General features: G+C 42.4%; 1 protein-coding gene across 1 annotated transcript in view; it reads left to right on the plus strand.

Moving 5' to 3' along the window:
- The window catches only part of cntn6 (contactin 6), a 60804-nt gene that overhangs the window by 13964 nt on the left and 22534 nt on the right, over positions 1 to 24306 (plus strand). The window contains exons 11-15 of the mRNA XM_078947539.1: positions 8483 to 8610; positions 9178 to 9350; positions 11683 to 11800; positions 19902 to 20060; positions 22724 to 22873. Of these exons, the coding sequence (XP_078803665.1) occupies positions 8483 to 8610; positions 9178 to 9350; positions 11683 to 11800; positions 19902 to 20060; positions 22724 to 22873 (728 nt within the window). The remainder of the gene's footprint in view (positions 1 to 8482; positions 8611 to 9177; positions 9351 to 11682; positions 11801 to 19901; positions 20061 to 22723; positions 22874 to 24306) is intronic.

The following is a 24306-nucleotide window of genomic DNA, read 5'->3' on the forward strand; positions in this document are numbered from 1 at the left end:
GATTCTGTTTCAGATAACCCCAGAAAAACTGTCCTGAAGTTCACACCCCTTTAGTATAACTCTTCTGAAGATGGGTTTCTCCCACATGAAAGCAGGATATCCTGCATCATTATGTTGTGGAAAGGTAAGAAATGACAACTTGTCGTTTTTTTCAGGCAGACACACGCAGCAGTGTTTTACAGGTAACTACCCTAGGGCGGTTCAGTCAATTAACTCACCTGCTCAGCGTCCTATTTAAGCCCAGGTGCGCAGTTGTTCATTCTCTTTCTTACCTTCAGCGCTCATTCTTCGCCCCTCCCTCCTTCCCGGCTTCCACCTGTGGGCTCCGTAAAGGGGGGTTTTGTTACCCGAAAGTTTTATGGAAATTTCTCATGGAATTGAACAGAGCCTTATGCCAAACGAAAAAGATGTGAATGCCAACTTAAAGAATGTGGAAAATTAATTATGTCAAATAAATATTTCTTACTGCAAGAGTTGTCTGACTGAAAACCATGCATATGGGTGGGGGGTGGGGGTCTTTCCTCAGAAACATTTTTTGTGTCATTTTCTCTCTGGGGGACAAAGTGACACCGGTTAAAACATTGGTTCTTCTTTCTGTTCTACTATATAAAATTTACAAGAATTTTGCATGAAATAAATCAAGACCTATGACACGTGTGTTCCAGCCACCACATCCAATGAAAAGTCTATGTATATTCTTATATGCGCGTTTCAGGCTTCTGCGTTCAAAACTCTGGTATTTCATGCATCATTGCGAAAAATTTTAAAGTCAGTTTTTGGGCTTTACACACAAAACAAGTGGCCATTGAAGGTGTGTTAATAGTTAAACCAGTTGAACTTTGGCCAATCAGGGACTCCGGTTTGGTAGTGAAGAGCCAACTGTTTGAAAATTGATCATGGAGGAGAAATTAATAAGTGCAGTTTGTGCGCGGTTGGAATTCTATGACACCAAATCTTTCATAAATCCCAGAAGAGCTGTGAAAAAAAAAGCCAAAAGATCTGCACCACTTCAACATTTCGCACCAAGCCTCTACCAACTGCAAGTACGTGCACTGGAATCAGGTAACGACTGTCCAGGGTGAACGCCATGCTAAAAGAACCCTCATCAAATGCCTGGTGTGTACCATGTAGGTATCTAACCATTGATTTAAACAGCAATTCGATTCATATCATAGCTTAACATACGATTCAATTGATATTGGTTTATTTTGGACGATCCAATTCAATTCGATTCACTGACCTAAAATTGATCCAGGACATTTGGCCAAAAATTCAACCAGAAGAAAATGCCTGTGTACTGAACAATGCAGCTGAAGTTTTCCAGATTCCTTGTATTTTGTTCCAAGATAATCAAGTGTACATTCATGGCAAAACCATTTACATTTTAGTTTATTCTAGTCCACTTTTTTCCCACATAAAAATAACACTAATGTAACATAATTAGAACATTACACAACACTACTGTATATGGTCACAAGTCTTTGCAAAATTTAAAGTGTCACAGAAACAGTTAAAAAAATCTGCAATGCTTCAGTCCAAATGGCACTTTTTATTGATTATAATCGATTTTTTTAATCATATGAAAGTTAGTTAATTAATTTTAATTACGTTTTCCTAAATTGAATAATTTAAGCTGGATCAACTAGTTTCTTTTTTCTGTGTAAATCAGAAGTTTTTTTTTTCTTCTAATAATTCTTGTAAGTTTACATTCACATCTAATAGCAAATGATAAGCTTCAGAAAAAACACACAGCTTATTGTATAAAATTGTTTCTCTCTTATCTTCTTTTTCTCAAATAAATTCCTAGGAGCATAAATGAAGCCCATCTTTTGACCTCTGGTTTTATCTAAGCCAAAGAGAAACGCTTTTAGCAGCGTTTCACTAATCAAACTACTTCATTTTGACCCCCAGATTTAATATGTATTCACTCCGGCCATGCAGGAAAGCCCGTACACAGAGAGCAAGCCTGACATGCAGTTATTTATTGACAAAAATATCAAAGGCTGAGTGATGGAGGTGTACTCAGAACATGACCTGAGGGGCGATGAGGTGCAGAACAAACACAAACGTGAAGAACTATCTGCTTTGCAGACAAACTCGGTTCCGGACTGTGAGTTTCTATTATTTTCCAAATGTGCGGCGCCTCAATAACGCATCTCTTTTTTTCCCTCAAAAGCAGCCCATTGAAAACATGATAAATAATCCATCCCAGTGGAAACATTGTGAGGCAGAGCTGGGAGATTTTCTATGGGAGCACGGCTGTACATATTGATCAGAGAGAGAAGGGAGAACAGCAGCAAAAGACTTCACACTTCATCTGACTCCCACAAAACGCAGCATGCAAATCAATTACACAAAGGGACTCAGTTTGTGTTGCTAAATGGAGAGATTAAGCAGTTTGGTATGGCTGTGCGAATGCTCTCTTATTCATCTGTACTTCCTAAGACACAGTTTGAAAAGCAAACTTTTTTTTTTACTGTTGTTAAAAGTGTTCAAATATTCCAGGACTGCTGATTGGGTATTAAGATAGAAGTTACTTTTTACCAAACCAGTTAATTGGAATAGTAGAAGAGTTTCCAATGGGTGGTTGTGTGGCAAAGACTCGAAAACTGGGACCTAACCTATGCAAAACTAAACTTGAAGGCTTGGATTGTGGGGTTAAACCACCAAATGGGTCCAGAGTGTTGCTGTTACTGCAGCTCACTGCTCCCTCCTGGCAGAGGGGTCAAATGAGGAGAGCAAACTTTAGATTCACTGGAATGTGTGGCTGCTAAAGGCACCCGCTGAATGCAAATGTACCTCTGTGTCTGAGCCTGGAGAGAAGACAACCCAAGATGAGTTCTCTACTGTTGACACAACGTCACTATTGCTACTTTCATGGTTTCCATGCAAACTCACCAAAAAGAGAAATATGGATGTAAACGAAAAAGTATTTTCTGCAATTTTTTTTTCGTTCTTGTTTTTGTAGTTTATCAGATTTAAAAAATGGGTCAAACAAAGGTCAAATTCTACAAAAAACAGACAAACAATTTTTTGTAAGAGGAAATTCAAACTGTTCTTTGCCAGACTACAATCTGATCCTATACAGACCAGATCACACATATACCAGATCACATTCAGACCAGATCACACTTATATCAGATCCCATTTAGACCAGATCACATTCAGACCAGATCACACGTATACCAGATCACATTCAGACCAGATCACACTTATACCAAATCACATTCAGATCAGATCACACTTATAACAGATCCCATTTAGACTAGATCACACTTATACCAAATCCCATTCAGACCAGATCACACTTATATCAGATGCCATTTAGACCAGATCACATTCAGACCAGATCACACTTATACCAAATCACATTCAGACCAGATCACACTTATATCAGATCCCATTTAGACCAGATCACATTCAGACCAGATCACACTTATACCAAATCACATTCAGACCAGATCACACTTATACCAGATCCCATTTAGACTAGATCACACTTATACCAGATCCCATTCAGACCAGATCACACTTATATCAGATGCCATTTAGACCAGATCACACTTATATCAGATGCCATTTAGACCAGATCACATTCAGACCAGATCACACTTATACCAAATCACATTCAGACCAGATCACACTTATACCAGATCCCATTCAGACCAGATCACATTCAGAACAGATCACACTCTAACTTGATTGTGTTAAGTATGGATATTTTTTTTTTTTTTTTTTTTTTTTTTTTTTTTTTTTTTTTAACTTGTCCTGTCCAACAGCTAGGCAAACAGATGAGAGCTGAGGGCCTCTTGTGTTGGACATATTTTATTCTAACAAGAGGGGTTATTCATCTTCAGACAAACCAAAGGTATGTCTGAATAAACCCCTTTTGTAATTGAGGCCAAACTTTATTAATTTCAATCATGTTTGAAAATCTTTGGTGTTGGACCGGACGGAAAAGGAAAGAGGGGAACAAGAGAGAGGGACGTTAGAGAGAGGGGGGGGTAGGAGGGTGATAATAGGAGGGGAAGGGGGGTAAGACCATGAAGCAGCATAGAGCAGACAGGTTTACTGGTTGTTTATCGTTACGGTACGGTTCAAATGTAGTACAAAAAGGGCGGGGCCTGTTCACACACACTCAAATATTATCAACACCCCTGCTAGCCGCAGAAATGTCCACATGTCAACATGCACACAAAACAGATAGTGTTCACGAACGCATACCTATGCCTTTAAACCAACTAGTGTGAAATCTTTCATTCATTCAATCATGCAAACTATTAGTGCAAAGGTGAGCTAACACCTGTGCTCAGGTGAGTGTTTATGTTCTTCTAAAATGGATGGTGGAATGTGAAAAGAAGGAGGAGGAGCGCCCAGCCACCCCCACACCCATACCCCCGCCGCAGCAGCAGCGGCAGCCGGAATCCCCCCACCGCCACACGGGAACTGGCAGGGAACAACCGCCGCCCGGGCGACCAAGACCGCCACCCAGGCCAGGGCCAGCAGGACCGCCGCGAGGCCCCCAGAGCCAGAGAGCAGGGAGGCGCAGAGGGAAAGAGAGCGCCGCCCCAGCCCAGCCAGGAAAGCAGCCCCCCGCCGCGCCGGAAGAGCCCAACGCAGGGCCCCACCGGAGAGGGACGCCCACAGCCCCAGACGAGCACCCCACCACCACCCAGGAGTTCCGGGCATCCCCCCGCCCCGACCCCAGGTACGAGCCAGGACCCCCCAAGGGAGACCCGCTCCGCACTCCAGGCAGCCACCCACCCGGCCCACGGTTGGTCCAGGTAGGAGCAAGGCAGGGGCCCGCCGCCCCCGCCCAGGAGGGGGGAACCCCGGGGAAAAAAGGGCGGCCCATAAGGGATGTTATAAATATGGCCCGACCAGGCTCGGCCATGTTGGAAGTTTGGCGGGGCCCAGCGCCCAGGGGCAAGGACCAGGACCCACCCCCCAGGGACACGAACACCCCCGGCTCAGGTGTAATATGAACCCCCCCACCGCGCGGAGAGAGCACCGCCGGGCCCAGGGAGCCGGCACCCAAGGGACACGGCCGCCATCGCCAAGAGGCCCGCACCCCCCACCAGGGACGGGGCAGGGGACAGATGGACCCAGGTCCCACCTTCCTTGTAAAATGTGTGTGCGTGTATGGGTGTTTGAGAGGGTGTTTGTGTGCATGTGTGTGTGTTTATGTTTGAATGTATATATTGAAGGGGGAGGGGTGTGTGTACTAAGGGGGGTGCAGTTAAAATTGGCGAGTAGGGCACTAAGGGGACATCTCCTGATTACTCACAGTGATGTCCCCTCACCCTCCACACCAAGGGGCCCTAAATGTCTAAGGTGCGGTTAAAATTGGCGGGTAGGGTGCCAGGAGGACATCTGCTGCTTGCTTGCAGTGATGTCCAAGCACCCCCCCTACCAAGGACCCTACGTGTCTAAGGTGCAAATAAAACCGAAAGAGGGGGGGCCCACTCCATACGGCAACCATAGGAGGGGGGCCACTCCCAAGTAGCCCCCCCCCAAGGCGCATCGCAGGCTAAACCCCCCACCCCCTCACCCTAATATGAGGTTATATAAGGAAGGGGGTAAGTTGGGGACAGCTGGTAGACAAGTATGGATATTTAAAGGAATTTAAAAATCCAGGCTGATGTTATATTTGTAGATTGTATGCAGAAACAGACATGCTTGTTGCAGAGGAAGGAGCCCCTGATGAATAGCACAGTTCTCTTGTGAAACCTCTCATTAACTTTTCTGACCAATCGCCTGTTTCTTGGTCCCTTTAGGGGTTCTGGCTCATGTAGTCATATCACACTTTTTTACTTGTTTTGCTTCACTTCACGTGTCCTACAATCTAGTCCACCTTATGAATGAATATAGAACATTCATTTTGCCTTCACACCTTATAATCCAGTGAGTTTATGGGCTGAAAAATATATTCAATAGAAAACTAATCTAAATTTGGGTGTGGCCTGCTCACTGACAGTTAGCAGTGAAACCTTGACCTTTGGATTAGCCAGAATGGATGCGTTTTTAACAGCCATTTTTTACATTTTCATTTGTGGTATACCTTTAAACACTTCCAATTGGCAACCAGGAATGGTGGTCTCTAACGGTGGCCCAGAAAGGTCACAACACAACAAATTAACTTACCACACAACACAATACCTCACAACACAACACAATAACTTACCTCACAATACATTAACTCACAAAACAACACAATAACTTACCTCACAATACATTAACTCACAACACAAGACAATAACTTACCTCACAATACATTAACTCACAACACAAGACAATAACTTGCCTCACAACACAATAACTTACCTGACAATACATTAACTCACAACAAAAAGTAACATCACAGTGAGCTGTGGAGGGAGCACGTTTATTCTACAAGAGAAGCTTGTGTTCTGTTGTGAGTTATTGTGTTGTTGTTTTGAGTGTCGTGTGGTAAGTTAATGTGTTGTGTTGTGAGTTAATCTGTTGTGTTGTGATTTAATGTGTTATGTTGTGAGTTATTGTGTTGTGTTGTGAGTTATTGTGTTGTGAGTTAATGTGTTGTGTGGTAAGTTAATGTGTTGTGAGTTACTGTGTTGTGAGGTAAGTTTTTGTGTTGTGAGTTAATGTGTTGTGTTTTGACCCTTCTGGGCCACCGTAGTTTCTCTTAAGAGGGTTCATTTCCCAGATGGCTTGTAACCCCACCCCTTTGTGTGTCCTCTCAGAGGAGCTGAAGATAGGGGTTCCAGCTTCTAGCTGAGTATTCTTTTTTTTCGTTTTAATCTGACATAATCATGCAGGAATTGAAAATTGAATTTGTGCCGAAAAGATGCTTTAACCAATACCCCAACCTCTATCAACAAGTTGATTTAATCAACACTAGATTTGGACGTTTATCTATGTGCATAATCAATCTTTATAGATTGAAAGTATTTCACAAAATTTATTTAATCCATTTATTGTTTTATTAGCAATAAAATGAAAACCCAGTGGATTGTTTCAACAGAAACTGTGGATGTTTCTTAAAGAAATGAGCGTTGTCAGACAAACCCGGCTCCTCTCGCTCTGCTGGATGGATATTGATTGTTTTAGTTGCTGATCTTCATTCTATTTTATGTGAGAGCTGGAGAAACTGGGGAGAGAAACGCATCCAGAGAACCAGTTTTAGTTCAAGACTCAAAAAGTCATCTAAAACATTAATGGGGCTTTCGTCTGACAATTCCACAGCAGACGGAACAGCAGGCCTGTCAAACAGCAGGCGTACCTCAACTCTGCATTGGAAAAAAACAACTGTTTACATCCTTTTCTCTCTCTGTCTGAAATGTAGATTTGCTCTCTTCTTTTTGAGTGTGAATAATATTTTTTCAGAAATGGTCCTTGTGTTTTGTTGCTGCATATAGATGGTGTTTCACTAAAGCCTTAGTCACAACTGCCCTTAGGGGTGGATACGAGCTGTCTGCGGGCAAAAAATGGGCAAACCGGAAAGGGGCAAGCAGGTGACCTGCAAAATAGTTTTGGACTGTAGACTGTGTGAACCAGTAGAGCAAAAATGTTTCTTTGGGCTGTAGTGAACACTTAAAATACACAAGGTAAAGGTCATGTCACACAGAGACAATGCCACGTATGAAATTTTTGGTCTTTCGCTATACTTGATGTGATGTACGTAATTCATAAATGTCTTGCGTTTGTGCTTCGTCGATGTCCACAGATGTCCGTTGAAGGTTTTGACTGATGGGTCTTTATGTGAATTTGGTTTTGAGCTCTTCAAAAATTTTACTGACTTGAATGCAAACAGCATAATAATCACGTTGATTTTCGTGTTCTACCCTTCTCCGGTGGACTCCAACTTGGCAACATTGACTCGCACTGACCGCTAACCATCCCAAGGCGTGCTTGAAGTCCCGGCTTGATGAAACAGACTGAACAAAATCTTCAAAAAGTACTAAGGAAATCCAGTGGTCCCCTTTACAGAACCTGGATGTGCAGAGACGTTCTGTCTATAAAGATTATGGACAGAACGGGTGATGGAGAGCAGCGCTGACGGAGTCCAAAATAGTCTGTACAGTACATTTACTGCTGTGTAAACTAAAAGCTGCTGGTTCAGATGTAGTGATTATTTATGCATTTGTAATTTTTAAACTCTGAATTATGTAAATGTTTTAGATTTACCAGTGTTTTTTCATTTATTTGTTTTCTTTCCCAAAGCTTTTGTTCTGTTATCGTGGGCATTTAAAGCTATTCTATTGTCAAAGCTCAGTTTGTTTGTTTTTCACAAAAGCTTCGTTCTGCTTCAGCTGTCATAATTGTCATCTTCTGAAGTGTGCAAATAGACTTTTAGAGCCGATACTGAAGCTTGCATCTAAACGGGAATAAATGACGCTCTGCTTCAGACAGTTAGACTGCTTTTTTGTTGTTGTTTTTAAAGCCAATTAAGCAAATGAGAGACCTTTTGTTGTGTTTTCCTTTTTTTTGTCACTCACATCAGACAGACGGTCATGGAGGATGGGACGCTCCGCGTTACCAACATTACCAAGTTGGATGAAGGCAGGTACACATGTGTGGCCAGAAACCATTTTGGAGCGTCGAGCAGCTCGGGGTTGCTGGTGGTGAAAGGTATGGACGCTACTTTTGGAATCCAGTGTCTTCTAAATAAAAGCCTCTCAGCTTTTGTTCTGTCGCAAAAAAACTACCTGAACCATGAAATTGATAATAAATATAAAAACCTTTTATGCCCCCGCCGCCTTCTGACAGACGTATAAGTCATCTGCAGTTTTGTCAGCTTTGAATTATTGCTCATGTAACCGAGCAGGCGAACGGCCGCCACAGCTGTGACTGAGGGGTCCTTTCATTTCATTTAAGACATTCTGTCTGTTTTTTTTGTTGTTGTGTTTTTTGCTTTTAAACAATCACGATTACACAGAGAGTCTGTTATTTTCTTACTAGCCTACTTTGTGATTGCAGTGAGTTTAATTATTCATTGCTCAGCTTGCAAGAGGCTTCTCATTTCTAACTGGTTATTTAAGGTCACTTAATTATGCTGATAGACCAGAATCTGTCTCTCTATTCAGGGAAAATTAAGGTTTATTACCTCCTTCATTGGCCCAGATTTTATAGCAGCACAGTCTCTCTGTGTCGCCAGTGAAAAATGATCCTCTTTTATCTCCTCCTCTGCCGCCGCAGAGCCCACCAAGATCATTGCTCCACCTCTAAGTTCAGACGCTTCTGTGGGACAGAGTCTGGTGCTGCCCTGTGAGGTTGCCAGCGATTCGACCCTCAGCCCCGTCTTCAAGTGGTTTTTCAACGGCAAAGCTATTGATTTCAACAGGCAGGATCACTTTGAGATGATTGGAGGGGTAGGTACCAGTGTGATGCAATTTATGGCAAATATCGAGTTTGTTTTGTATCTGAGACAGACTGACATGGGCCATGGGTGGTTGGAAGCAAAACGTGAACTCTGATCAAAGCTTGACAGTGTTGCCAACAATATATTTACCTGTAGCTAGCAGCTCAATGTTTTACTTTAAAGAGTTAAACTGAGAAAAAAAAATGTTCAATATGACCAAAGGTCACCCAAAAATGGAATCTTTTTGCACTGAGCTTTGCTTTGATTCTGAGGTTTGAGTTGAGGCTCAACTTTTCCACACCAGAGCTTCCCCAAACGCTCTATAAGCGTTTGGGGAATTTAACGGGTTCCAAAAGATGAGAAAAGCAACTTTCCGGTGATATGCAACACTTTAACAATAGGAAAAGGATTTGTCACATGCATGCTGCGCATTTTTGGGTTGTCTTGGCCCGCAGAGGGGTCATGGAGAAGAACGGGGGAGGTTCAAGACCCATCTAAAGGAGAGCAATGTTGTATCCTGTAGTTCCCTTGAGACTAGTTGAAAATGGAGCGTGTCATTTTTGTGTGGTACCAGTGTGTGTCGTATTTGTGAGGCTAACAACAGTTACGCGCACTTATGACAAACGGATGATGCCGCCGTACGGCGCCCTTGCGCCACACTCTAGGAAGGTGTGTGTACTGGCTCGATAGTGACCGATTCACAAAATTGGGGGCCGGCTCTCGAAAAAATAAAGAATCTGTACAACAGGCCTGCATCTAAACGTCTTTACCCTCACTTTGCACTTGTGTTTTGTATAAGTGTTCACGTCAACCTGGACTCGCACGATGCCCGTAGAAAGACCGCGCACCACTGCAGACCGCGCATCCACCCATAAGGGCAGCTGTCTAATGTTTAAGGTCATTTTTTTGACCATGTTTAGAATGTTCCTCTGTTTAGTTACTGGCTGCCTTTGATCAATATTTGCTCATCTAATGAAATGACATGAGTGCCAAGATAAAACCCGCTTTTGAGTTTTATTTCATTACTATTTTGACTTGATATAACATCACAAACCCAGCAAAACACAGTCCATCCTACATGTTAGCGGCATTAGAGCATTAACAATAACCCCCAAGCTTGTTTTTAATACGTAAAAAACAGACCGATAGGGCTAAAGCAAACTTTACTGTGACTACGCTAACGCCCAACCTCAGAATACCACTGTCCAACATTAGGTGGGTTGACATAAAACCCCGATTTGGTTTGCAACTCAGAAAAAAAAGAGATTTTTTGACAGAGCGCTGTGTCAATATCTTGGTCAGGGCCAGTTAGAAACAGGGCGGCAGTGGCTCGGGTGGTTGAGCAGGTCGTCCAATGATCAAAGGGTCGGCGGCGCGATCACTGCTTCCTCCAGTCTACCGTCGTTGTGTCCTTGGGCAAGACGCCTCACCGCAGATAAATTTTATCTATTATTATTGCATACCTCTAAAACACCTAGACATCGACAAGCACAACCAGAATTTATCCATATAGAAGGCCATCGGATATTTATGGCACACTGTAGGTTTTTTTTAAAGTTCAAGCTTGTAAGTGCGCAGAAAATCTAGAAAACAGCTCGGCTTGTTTGGCCGTCGGGTTTAGTTGAATGTCCATCTTAGAGCCAAAAAATAATTGGTGTTTGTGAATAAATGTGCCATTGTTTTTGTACCAAACGTCTTTTTCTGGCTAAATTAAGCAAATGACTTTCCGTACTTGTATTTTAAGCATGGATGTAAAACTAAATATTGACTCATTAACTGAAGAGCTCAGTTCAGTTTCTATTCAAAAATAGTCACTTTTCTTTACTCAAAACAGAAGAATAATTAAAATACAGTACTTCTATCAATTTCTTAGCGAGGCCATTAAGTGAGTCTCTCCCGAGCTCCACCTCTACTTTCAAGCAGAACTAATTTTCTGGGAAAGCACCGGGGGAGATGTTTCATTTTATTTGCGGGTGTGTCAAACACCCTGTTGTAGTTAATTCTGAGCAGCTGGCAGATGTTGGTGACAGCCTGCAGCAGATCTCTCTGTATGAGCGCATCAGCCGGCTTCCTCCGGAACAAAGCAGTGTTGCATTTTCCCGGTTATAAGATTTATGATTCCTTTGGTTTGCGGCCCACTGACAAGGAAGCACAGTGATGGCATTTCTAACCAAAAAACAGCTGGCAAACGTCTTATTCTTTTGCAGGGGGATCAAATCTATGGTTACCACTTAAGTGAACCAGCATCAAGTGCATCAAAGCATTTCTAAAAGTGTTGCTGTAATCATTGATTTGGACGCTGAAAACAACCCTTTAAAACATGTGGTCTTTGTGGCCTTTAGGGGTTTGCAGGCGACCTGATGGTGAGGAACGTCCAGCTGAAGCATGCCGGGAAGTACGTGTGCATGGTGCAGACCGAGGTCGACACAGTTTCTGCTGCAGCAAACCTGATCGTCAGAGGTAAAGCTGTCTTTTCTCCAGACTTTAGGACCGTTTGTGTCACACTTGCAGGTTTGATATCTGCTAGCGCTTATTTTACTCAAACAGTTTGCTGTTGGCTCACCTGAAATCTGGTCCACTTTAGAACAAATGCCTCTGTTCACTTGCAAATGAATTTGGGTGCAGTTTACGTCAGTGGAAATGTACATAAACATGTCGGGAAAAAAGAATCCAAACAAAGTGCTTCCATGGTTTAAATGCTGTTTGTTGCAAGTAAAAAATGTAAGGCCTTAGTCACATGCACCCGCACAGGGGTTGACTTGTAGGGGTGCTGCGGATTTTTGGGTTGTTCAGGCCATAGACAGTCGTAGAAAGGAGCGGCCACATCTTAAAGAGAGCGTGGGTGTGTACTGTAGTTTCCTTCAGGCCACATTAAGGGACGTCATGAAAATGGAACATACAATTGTCGTGCCTTTCGTAAGTGTGTTGTGAAAATTGTGTAAGGATGTTTGTTGCATGCACTTACGACGTAGGAGGGATGCTATTGCACAGTGCCCTAATGCTGCACTCTAGTGGTTTGGAAAGTGGGCGCATTGGGTCATTACTGAGTACGCGGGCATGCTGCAGGTTGATTGTCTAATTTCTAACAGTGCGCACAGAGCGTGCAACGCTTGAACCCCACTAACGACCCCTTTGTACAGTGTGCAGGTGTCGCATGGCTGAAAAAAAAGAAAAAACCTGTACGACACGCCTGCATCTCACCTGCTGTTTTTTTACGTGTGTATGGAGTGATATTTGTGCCACGACGTTGCACACCAAACTTTCTAAGGTGCAAACGAAAATATTAAATATATGCTTTTCAAAAAAAAAATTTCTGTCGCGCTAAACTGAAACTTATCTAAGGAAAATCAAAGATAGGAAAAAGCTAGATGTGACACAACGCATGCGGAAACGTCTTTTGCAAACGCAAAAATATTTTTTGAAAGCAAAAAAAATAATAATGTAAAGCAAAAAACAAAGTTTTTGAAAGCAAAAAAATGTTTTAAAGCAGAGAAAAAATTTTTTGAAAAGAAAATATGTGTGCAACGTAGTGGCAAATATAAAATATAACTCCATACATGTGGACCTGTCGCCTGAATGCAGTGCGTAGAAAAGAATGTACATAAACATTTTTGCTTTATGGGCTCTTCTGGGGCTCACCTTCATGTTGTGCACAAGAGACACGGCGAGGTCGGAGGTTGATTGACAAGATTTAAGATGATTGACAGTTAAAGAAAATGTTTTTTCAAGAACAGGTTGATTTTTAGTTGATCACTAAATTGTAATGAAAACTTGTAAATTCAGTAAAATATACTATTTTTACACGTTGGTGTCTTTTTACCTTAATTTAAAAGTATATATATATATATATATATATATATATATAGGAGTTTTCGTAGAAGAAGAATCACAAAGCTTCAGATTAAGTTTCAGATTAAGACAGTTAAACTCAGCAGCAAATCCAGCCTATGCAGCTTTTCACATCCAAATTCTATTTACATGTGTAATCGGAAACACAGCAGCTTCAGGATCTTCTTTCAGGAGCAGGTAGTCCCACTGAGAACGCTGTGCTCCCTCTGCAGATTTCTAGGGCTTAGTGGGAAATCTGGTGTCAGTTCTCCCAGTCCAAGCCTGCTTGATCTCATGTTACTTCCTTTGATTTCACTGTAATTCTGAGAGGAAAACAGGCTCTCCTTTTTTTTTAAACCAAATCCTTTGAATTATCATTGTCTGTTGCTAACATCATCACATCTTCCTTCAGACAAAAAAAAAAAAACTGGCTGTTTTTTTTTTTGTACCACATTAATGTTATTGCTGCAAATCAGGAGCATGCAGTCGGACAGATGTAGATCATATAGTTTAATGGAAAACAAACACTGCAGAGACACAATGATAAGGTGTTAAGCTACTAGAGTTTATGTTGTGTGATTTTCTTTTGGCTTTCTCTTCACACGTCAGTCTCTGACGGCATGAAAACAGCTTCAAATAAATACAGCCGACGATTTTCTCTGAAGCTATTTTCACATGCAACCGTACAGGGGGCGACCTGTACGAGCTCTACAGGTTTTTGGGTTGTGGGGAGTAGCAGCCGGTTTAAGGTGCATCTTAAGGGGAGCGCAAGTGTGTGTTGCAGTTCCCTTTAGCCATGTGTTCACACTGGACAAGCAGGGAGGGGCTGCTTCTTCTTTCTCTACTATTTACCAGCGCACAGTTGGAAGGGACCTGGTGCACAATGCTGAGGCGGTGTAAATCTCATGAATGTTGCTCCAGGCCTTTTTATTTCGCAGCTGTGTTTCATGTATAATCTCACCCGGACACAAATCACTATTATTAATTTCTTCTCCATGATCAACTGTCAAACGTTTTAAAGTTCCATAAATGAAAAAAGGACACCATCCTTAAGTCATTACAAATCAGAGATCCTAATGGTCAAAGCTTGACCTGCATAAACTTTCAACGCACATATAAAGGCCATGTGTTTCGCACGTAGAGCCCACGAACTGTCCTAAAAATCTGCATAGCTGTGCACAAATGCAAGCGTGTTGAACGGGGAAACCTGAAACGCATGTTTACTTGACTTTTCATTAAAAGTGGTTGCTTGAACGGACGTTGCTCAGGGCGGCGTGAAGGTAGCTTTGGTAGCTTCCATTGAGACACGGGCTTATCTGCGTGCGAAAAATGAACAAACCTGTGAGAGGTTCATATAGAACACGTACCTAATACCTTAACAGCTCTAACAGGCCTTTTGTGCAGTGTGCAGGATTTGTGCGAGACAAAAAAATGCAGAAATAACACCTGCATCTCACTTACTTCACCCTTATTAATCCCCAAGTGTTGTATACATTTTTGGTAAGACCTGTTGCAAAAATCATACCCCATAGAAAATTATGAGCATGGACATTTTCACCCTACAGGCTCTCTGAACTTTATTTTAACGCAGGTCGCCTGCATGCATACCCATTTATTCACCTGCAAACAGCCCGAATCCACCCTGAACTTCAGATAGAAAAAGTTTTGAACTTCCATGACTCCCAATGACACAATTCTTTGACTTCCTGTTTGTGGCTGGTTAAAAAATAAAAGTAACTGGAGCCAAATCCTTTCTATCACTGACCACTAGTTCCTGTCCTCTTCAAAGCAAGACAATCCAGCTTCACCTATGTAGTTAAGTTTAACATCCACAACTATTCTGGAGGTAGAATTGTAATTTTGTAATTTTATAATTTTTAAAAACAATGTTGTTCAAACTGCAGTATTGCTGGGCACATTTATTTTACAATGACTAGTAGCAGGAGCAAAGGGAACTCCAAAATATTGGCCAAACCCCTCTGAATTAAATGAATGAGGGCATGATTGAAACTTTACAACTCCTTTAGGAGTACCAAAGGGCCTCACTATAAAAGGAAAACTGAAAAAAGTTTAAAAAATTAAGCGAATTAAGAACATAATTAAAAACAGCATAACATTTCAAAAAGCAGCCAGCAATAAAATACATAAAAAAAGAATTCCTTAAAACAAATAAAAGAAAATAAAAACGCCACCGACTTCTGAGCGTTAAAAGCTATTCTAAAAGGTAATTTTTTAATGGACATTTAAAGCTGTTAAGGTCAGATATTACGCGCAGTTCAGCAGGAATGTTATTCCATAACTGAAGGACAGCAATGGAAAAAGCGCGGTCACCCCAGTGTTTCTGTTGTGACCTGGGCACATCAAGCAACTATTGATTAGTAGACTCTAGAAGGTCTGCACACAGTTTAAAGATCAGTTACGTAAAGTGGGGCGAGACCACGAGGAGTTTATAAACAAACAGTAAAAGTTAGAACAGAATTTTAAAATGAACAGTGAAGTGAACTGAGTCCTGGAGTGATGGGTGCTCCTCTGGATGTTCCAGTTAACAATCGTGCTGCTGCATTCTGAACTACAGTCAGGACCACAAATATTTGGACAGAGACACATTCCTTCTAATTTAGTTTCTGTACATTACCACAGTGAATTTGAAATAAAACAACACAGATGCCATTGAAGTGCAGACTTTCAGCTTTTATTCCATGGGATTAACAAAAAGATTGCATAAAAATGTGAAAAACTAAAGCATTTTTTAAACACAATCCCTTCATTTCATGGGCTCGTGAGTAATGGGACAAATGACTTCCATGCTATTGCATGGGCAGGTGTGGGCAATTCACTTGTTATGTCATTATGAGTGTAGCAGATAAAAAGCCGGGAGTTGATTAGAAGACTTATGCTTGCATTTTGAAGATTTTGCTGTTTACAGACAACATGTGGTCAAAGGAGCTTTCCATGCAGGTGAAAGGAGCCATCATTAAGCTGAGAAAACAGAAAAAACAATGCGAGAGATTGCTACAGCATTAGGAGTGGCAAAATCAACAGTGTGGTACATCCTGAGAAAGAAAGAAAGAAAGCACTGGTGAACTCAGCAACGCAAAACCTGGACGTCCACGGAAGACAACAGTGATGGATGATGGCAGAATCATTTCCATGGTGAAGAAGAACCCGTTCACAACAGCAAACCAAATGAACAACACTCTCCAGGAGGTAGGCGTATCAATATCCAAGTCTACCATAAAAAGAAGACTGCATGAAAGTAGATACAGAGGTTACACTGCAAGATGCAAGACACTCATTAGCCCAAAGAATAGGAAGGCTAGATTGGACTTTGCCAAAAAGCATCTGAAAAAGCCAGCACAGCTCTGGAAAAACATTCTTTGGACAGGTGAAACCAAAATAAACCTCTACCAGAATGATGGCAAGAGAAAAGTATGGAAAAGGCGTGGAGAAGCTCATGATCCAAAGATCAGTACATCATCAGTAAAACACGGTGGAGGCAATGTGATGGCCTGGGCGTCCATGGCTGCTAGTGGCACTGGAACACTAGTGTTTATTAATGACGTGACACAGGACAGAAGCAGCCCAATGAATTCTGAGGTGTTCAGAGACAAACTGTCTGTGCAGATCCAGGTGATTGGGCGGCGTTTCATAATACAGATGGACAACCACCCAAAACATACAGCCAAAGCAACTCAGGAGTTTATTAAAGCAAAGAAGTAGAATATTCATCAATCACCAGATCGGAAACCAATGAGCATGCACTTCACTTGTTGAAGACTAAACGTCAGACAGAAAGGCCCACAAATAAACAGCAACTGAAAGCTGCTGCAGTAAAGGCCTGGCAGAGCATTCAGAAGGAGAAAACCCAGCATCTGGTGATGTCCATGAGTTCAAGACTTCAGGCTGTCATTGCCAACAAAGGGTTTTCAACCAAATATAATGACTATTTTGTTTTCAGTTATTTCATTTGTCCCATTACTTACGAGCCCATGAAATGAAGGGATTGTGTTTAAAAAATGCTTTCGTTTTTCAGATTTATAAGCAATCTTTTTGTTCAACCCATGGAATAAAAGCTGAAAGTCTGCACTTCAATGGCATCTGAGTTGTTTTATTTCAAATTCACTGTGTTAATGTACAGAAACTAAATTAGAAAGAATGTGTCTCTGTCCAAATATTTATGGTCCTGACTAACTGGAGACGATTCAGTGATCGCTGGATGACTCTGAAGTACAGAGAACTACAGAATGGGATTGGGGGTATTAGTTTACATCCATTTGCTGCTAATTTTCACACTGCTTCACACTGGCTTCCTGTTTCATCCCGGATTGAATACAAATTTCTCATCATCACCTACAAATGCATGGCCGGTCAGGCACCACCATACCTCCAGGAACTCCTCATTCCCCAGAAACATAGCCGTACCCTCCGTTCATCAGACAGCTTCCTTCTTCAGGTCCCCCCCACCAGACTCCGCACGATGGGAGACAGAGCATTTTGTTCTGCTGGACCAAGGCTTTGGAACTCCCTTCCTGTTCATCTCAGAACATCACAGACCCGGGACTCTTTTAAAGCCCTTTTAAAGACATTTCTAATTAAAAAAGCCTATGATTGCTAAACGTTTGTATTTTTTGCTTGTTAAGTGCTACTTTTATAGTTTTAAGTTAGTTTCGTAGTAAAATTTTCATTCATATCTTGTAGCACTTTGAGGTTTCATTTAATGAAAAGTGCATTATAAATTCAATCTATTGTTATTATTATTTTCATAGAAATTGGTCAATGTTTCAATTTAAGGTTCCTTTTACCAAACTTTAAGAGCTACGACCTTTGTTTAACCCTCGCGCTATCTTAGATGACCCCACCCTTGCATTGACGTGTTCTCCCTACCATGACAAAGGTGGATAAAGGTGAAAGATTTCATGTAATCCATGGACACCAGTGAAGATCACAAATCATTGAAGAAAAAAGGTTCAGAGCACTGTCTAGTGGGTCTAGATGACCCAACTCCCAATGGTAAAGTGCCTAGGATAGCACAAGGGTTAAATCAGTTCAACCACTGAAAACCTTTATTTTATCACTTTGACAAAAGTTAACAACAAAAAAACCCACAACACTGCAGCTAATGGGACGAGTTACCTTATAATTGTGAGATTGACAGAAAAAAAATGTAGATTTTTGCTCCATAAATAATAGTTAGCTAATCTACCTCTGCCGGTTCCAAGCCCGGTTTGAGAAGGTTGCGTCAGGAAGGGCATCCGGCGTAAAACATTGCCAAATCTACCATGCGACTCGTTCGCTGTGGCGACCCCTGATGGGAGAAACCAAAAGTGGAAGAAATAATAGTTAGCTAATCTTAACACATAAGTGAATATATTAGCTTGTTTTATATTAAGCCTATATTTACCAACGTGAGTAATACAGATCTGCACCTAACTTTATGTTGGGCAAGAATGTCCTCTTAATTTTTCATTTTCTTCTTAAAAAAGACTCTTAATGGTGTAGCTCTTTTTTCAGAACATTAATTGCACTGACCCTCAACCCTCCTGCTCTCCTTACTTACAGCCCCCCGGCTCTTTTCCTTTTCCTAATTAGAGAACATAGAAAAATATGTCTATATATCAGCATTGCCCTGGTAAAGTGTTGCATATCAGCGAAAAGTTGCTTTTTTTTACTTCAGAATGCGCTGGAAGTATGTAAACGGTTGAAGAGTTACTTACGGTAGTCAAAAGAATATCAACACTGGAGCTAAACGGTTTGAAAGCGGGTAAAGATTCTGCTGGTTAGAAGGAGCTCTGGGCTGTTTTACTTCAGCTGCTGCTTCAACGAGCCAACAGAAAATGGACATTTTGAAAAGTGACAGTAAAAAAATGTACTTGAACTTTATCTCTGATTCATTTTCAGAAGGTTTCATTTTTGAAGGATATTCATCCTATGGTTTTTATAACACATGCTTTTGTAAATAAATGCGAATATTGAAAGTTGGGTCATTTTAGAGTTAACATGTTTTTATAAAAATAATTAATAAAGTGACAAAGTTTTGTTTTTAATGAACTTTTAATGGTAAAACACCGTCACATAGACTCTGTTCACCCCACAGGATTTTTGGTTTCCTGGCTGGATTTCCTGTTTTATTTTGAAGGTCACATTAGTTCAACTTGTTATTTTTTATGTGATGGCTGTGTGGTAAACCAAGCTTCCAGTTTGGATAGTCCGACTTGGCTTTGTTTCATGTTGACAGTGGTGCCTGCAGGTTATTCCTCTGCTGTCTGTGTGAAGGTGGAGCTCCTCTTCCTCGTCCTGCCCGCTCATCACATGCACACCGCCCGCTCCTCTTCCTCTCAGGCCCTGTGGTGTCTCAGCTTCAGCCCTTCCGCCTCACATCCACCGCTGCCCGTCTGCTCTCCCACTCTTCTCAGAGCTTGCCAATCAGTCATCCGGACGCGCTGCCAGCTTTCCTCTGCCCTCACCTCCACCCACCTTTCCTTCCTTGACAACAGATAATAAAGTTTCTCATTCTGTCTAACTTGTCCTGCGTTTTGGGGCCACCTTGTTGTTCATAGCCGTCCTGCTGACCTGTAACATTCAGTATTGATGAGGCCGGTGCTCCCAGGAGAGCGGAGCTATGAATCACTTTGATGCCGTGGTGGAAAACGAAGGTGCAGAGCAGGAAGCCAGCGTGACACGGTCTGTTTTCCTGCAGTGAGGCTCACACTGCCGTGTGTTTCTGCTGTAATAGGTCCTCCAGGGGCCTCGGAGACCCCATCGGTGACTGACGTCACCGATACCACTGTGAAGCTGTCCTGGAGCCCAGCACCTGACAACCACAGCCCCATCACCATGTACACGGTGCAGGCAAGGACTCCCTTCTCTATTGGCTGGCAGACTATAAACACAGGTGCATTTTCTTCTTCCATTTCAGATTGAGAATGATGCATGCTGCTTTTGGTGCCAACGGGAGCTCTTCATCATAAATAACTTAGTATGACAAATTCTTCATTACTTATGGCACAAAAATGACAGCTAAAAAATGGAGATGCCATCGATCTGTTCACTCCAGTTCACGCGTTAATTCAGCAGGATGCCTGACTTAAAATAACAACGTGAAGCAGAGCAAGGTCAGCTGCATGAAGATATTTCAGGCCCTACAAGCCATCACTTTGACACCTGGATCAATATTTCCCAAAAAAAAAAAAAGGTTCTGACATTTGACGATCAGATTAAGAGATTAAATGAGATCAGAGCCTTTTTTTTTATGAGTAACCCTTACTGCACGCAGAGGATTGCATCTGTTCCCTCAGTATTTCTTTCATATTTCTTGTGCCACAGTCCCAACTGCCTTTATGGGTGTGGATATGGGCTTTCAGTAAGTAAAAGTAGGCAAATCTGTACGGGGCACGCACTGCATTTTAGACAACTTAGACAACACATAAGGGGGAAATAGAAGAGACGTAGGCGGGTAGTACAGATGTTCAAGTGATACGTGCGCCTGATGCACGCTCCACGCTTGCAGCCTGACTATTAGAAAGTACGAAATTAACCAATCGGAACATAGTTTGTGTGGACATCCTACGGGTGTCCTACAGGTACTTACATAGTACCTACACACCTCGTGTGTGCAGGATTTGTAAGGAGCCTGTGCACGCACCTTACTAATGACAAGAGTGTGCCGCAAGGGGAACCATCCAATATCACCCCTGGTACGTCATGAGTGCATGCAACTTACACATATATCATGATACATTCACCACACAGAACAACAATCGTACGTTCCATTTTCATGAAGTCCCCTAAGCTGGCCCCATGAGCCTGAAGGGAACTGTAAGACACACCTGCGCTCCCTTTAAGGTGTGGTCGCTCCTGTCTTTGACCCTCCATGGTCCCAAACAATCGCAACATCCATACGGTTGAACCCCCAAACAGGTGCATGTGGCTGAGGCATTAGCTACAAATACGCACACACACTTTCCTCAATCAACGTCAAAGTGCTGCATAATCCTTTCTCAAAGTTGGCTTTTTAAACACCACGTCAGGTCAAAAAGTACCTGTAAGAATAAGTTCAACATATTTAGAAGCTCCATTTTATTTATAAAGGGTATAAATGCAACTGAACTAATTTCCTTTTTAGCATTTTTCATCACGTGACAGCTTTTTGCCATGCACATGTACCCACACAATATGCTAGTCTTGACCTTAATGCGCTCTGATTGGTTGATATGTTTGAAAAAAAAGTGTTTAAGTTAAACCTCTGTGAAATGCTTCAGTATGAATAGAAACAGCACACGCTGAAAAAAAAGAAAAGAAAAATCCAAAAAAATAACAGAAGTGTAAAGAGCTGTTAGGTTAACAGAGGCAAAGTCAGGGATCTAACTACAGACCTGCTCTTACAGCTGTTCTTTTAAGACAGAGGCATCTCTCACTATCGCTACTTTAGATTTTTTTATAACAAGGTTTAAAACAGTGACGTGCGGTGAGGTTGATGGCTGGTGAGGCACTGACTCCTCTGGAGTCAGATTTACAATGAAAGATTTAAATATTTCACCATTCATCCAACAGCAGCTAGCAGCTTATAAAATACACACTAGAGCATATTTGTCCTACAGACAATATTTCTTTTATAGACATTGACAGAACACTCTTCTTGTGTATAAATTATTCATCCACTGTAAACAAATAAAAGTATACAGATATGTTCAGGACACATTTGACCCTCAGTAACTATTTCTGGTATTATTACAACTTCAAATTCTGGTGCTTTAATCAGTTATCAAATGTTGTCTGTGAAAATGATCATAAAAAAATGATTTTACTTACATTTTTTTCCAGTTACTCCCATGATATTTAAAAACAAACAAACATTGAAAAACATGCTTGGCCTTACATTTTTGAGTCTGTGTGCCAATCCTTCTCCACAAAAAGGTCTATGATCTGTTGGAGAAGTCTTCCTCATTCTCCTTTATTTTATAGGAGTTTCTCCCTCTCAGTGGAGAAAGAGATCCTCGGTTTCCGTTTCTACGGCACCTGTGTAGCTACAAAGCAGCTGTCAGCTCACGTCTGCCCCCTGCTGGTGAGGCATGCCTCACCTAAAGCCTTTTCTATGGGCCTACAGCACTGTTTTCAGCGCACGTGTCCGTTAACATTGAACCCTGCAGTCAGACATGAAGGACAGCGCTCCAGAGCCTCATCCAGAGTTTCCGCTCCGTCTGTGATCGCGCAACACTAAAATTTGCCGTTTTTAACCTCAGAAACTGTGAAAAACGTTGTTGAGTTGACTGATAAGGAATATTTAACACAGATCAGTGGAAAATAATATTTACTTAATTTAACTTTTTCTATTTTATCATGATCATGACAGGTGAGGCTGTGCCTCACTTGCCTCACCTGACTGCGCGTCACTGGTTTAAAAGCAAAATAGACTCAAGAAGATGAAAGTGTGTAGATTTTGAACAGTGTCATTATAAAATCCTGTTTTTTTATATTTGCTGTGTGGATTTTTTTTTTTACTTAAAAAAATACCAGCAACAGCAACACACAACTCAACTCTTGATTCTTTAATCCTAGTTCCTGATTCTGTGCCTGGACAGATGATGCACGCCTTTGTCACTGATCTGATCCCGTGGGTGGATTATGAATTCAGGGTGGTGGCAGTCAATGCGGTTGGTGTTGGAGAACCCAGCACACCATCAGAACCGATCCGGACCAAGCCAGCAGGTATGCAAACAATCCTTTCAGTGTTTCTTCTTTAAATGCACCTTTTTATATAAAATAATTTTTCCCCGTGTTTGTTTGGCTGCAAAATCATCATCCTCTTCCTAAAGATGAAGCTCTTTTACCAAAACCATTACACCATTAGCAAGTGTTTGATGTATTTCCATAAGCAATAGCATTTGATGGTTAAGGCAGAGATTTGCTGACCTTTCCTCGTTGTCTGCCCTTAACCATTAACTACAACAGCTTCCTCTTTCAGTGTATGCTGTCATTGATGCAAGGCCTCTTTGCCTCTATGACCTGCTGGAAAAATGTCCGTTTGGAATTGAAAAATTTTTTTTTTTTTTTTTTTTTTTTTTTTTTTTTTTTTTTAACCTTGTCCTGTCCAACAGCTGGGCAAACAGATGAGAGCTGAGGGCCTCTTGTGTTGGACATATTTTACTTTAACAAGAGGGGTTATTAATCTTCAGACAAACCAAAGGTATGTCTGAATAAACCCCTTTTGTAATTGAGGCCAAACTTTATTAATTTCAAACATGTTTGAAGATCTTTGGTGTTGGACCGGACGGAAAAGGAAAGAGGGGAAGAAGAGAGAGGGACGTTAGAGAGAGGGGGGGAAGGAGGGTGATAGTAGGAGGGGAAGGGGGATAAGACCATGAAGCAGCATAAAGCAACAAGTTTACTGGTTGTTAATCACCATGGTAAGGCTCAAATGCAGTGCAAAAAGGGCGGAGCCTGTCCACACACACACCCAAGTGTCAAACACACCTGCTAGCTGCAAAAATGTCCATCTGTCGACATGTACACAAAACAGATAGTGCTCACACGCATACTTATGCCTTAAAACCAACTAGTGTGAAACATTTCAGTCATTCAGTCACGCAAACCGCCAGTGCAAAGGTGAGCCAACACCCGTGCTCAGGTGAGTGCTCATGTTCTTCTAAAATGGATGGTGGAATGTGTAAAGAAGGAGGGAGAGCGCCCAGCCATCCCCACCCCAAGACCCCCACCGCAGCAGCAGCGCCAGCCGGAATCCCCCCCACGCCACACGGAAACCGGCAGGAAACAACCGCCGCCCGGGCGACCAAGCCCGCCACCCAGGCCAGGGCCAGCAGGACCGCCGCAAGGCCCCCAGAGCCAGAGAGCAGGGAGGCACGGAGGGAAAGAGAGGGCCGCCCCAGCCCAACCAGGAGAACAGCCCCCCCGCCGCGCCGGGAGAACCCAACGCAGGGCCCCACCGGAGAGGGACGCCCACAGCCCCAGACGAGCACCCCACCACCACCCAGGAGTTCTGGGCATCCCCCCGCCCCAACCCCAGGTACGAGCCAGGACCCCCCAAGGGAGACCCGCCCCGCACTCCAGGCAGCCATCCGCCCTGCCCACGGTTGGTCCAGGGAGGAGCAAGGCAGGGGCCCGCCGCCCCCGCCCAGGAGGGG

The sequence above is a fragment of the Oryzias latipes genome, chromosome 5 (assembly GCF_053564925.1).
Source record: "Oryzias latipes strain Hd-rR chromosome 5, Olatipes_Hd-rR_3.1".
Lineage (NCBI taxonomy): Eukaryota > Metazoa > Chordata > Actinopteri > Beloniformes > Adrianichthyidae > Oryzias > Oryzias latipes.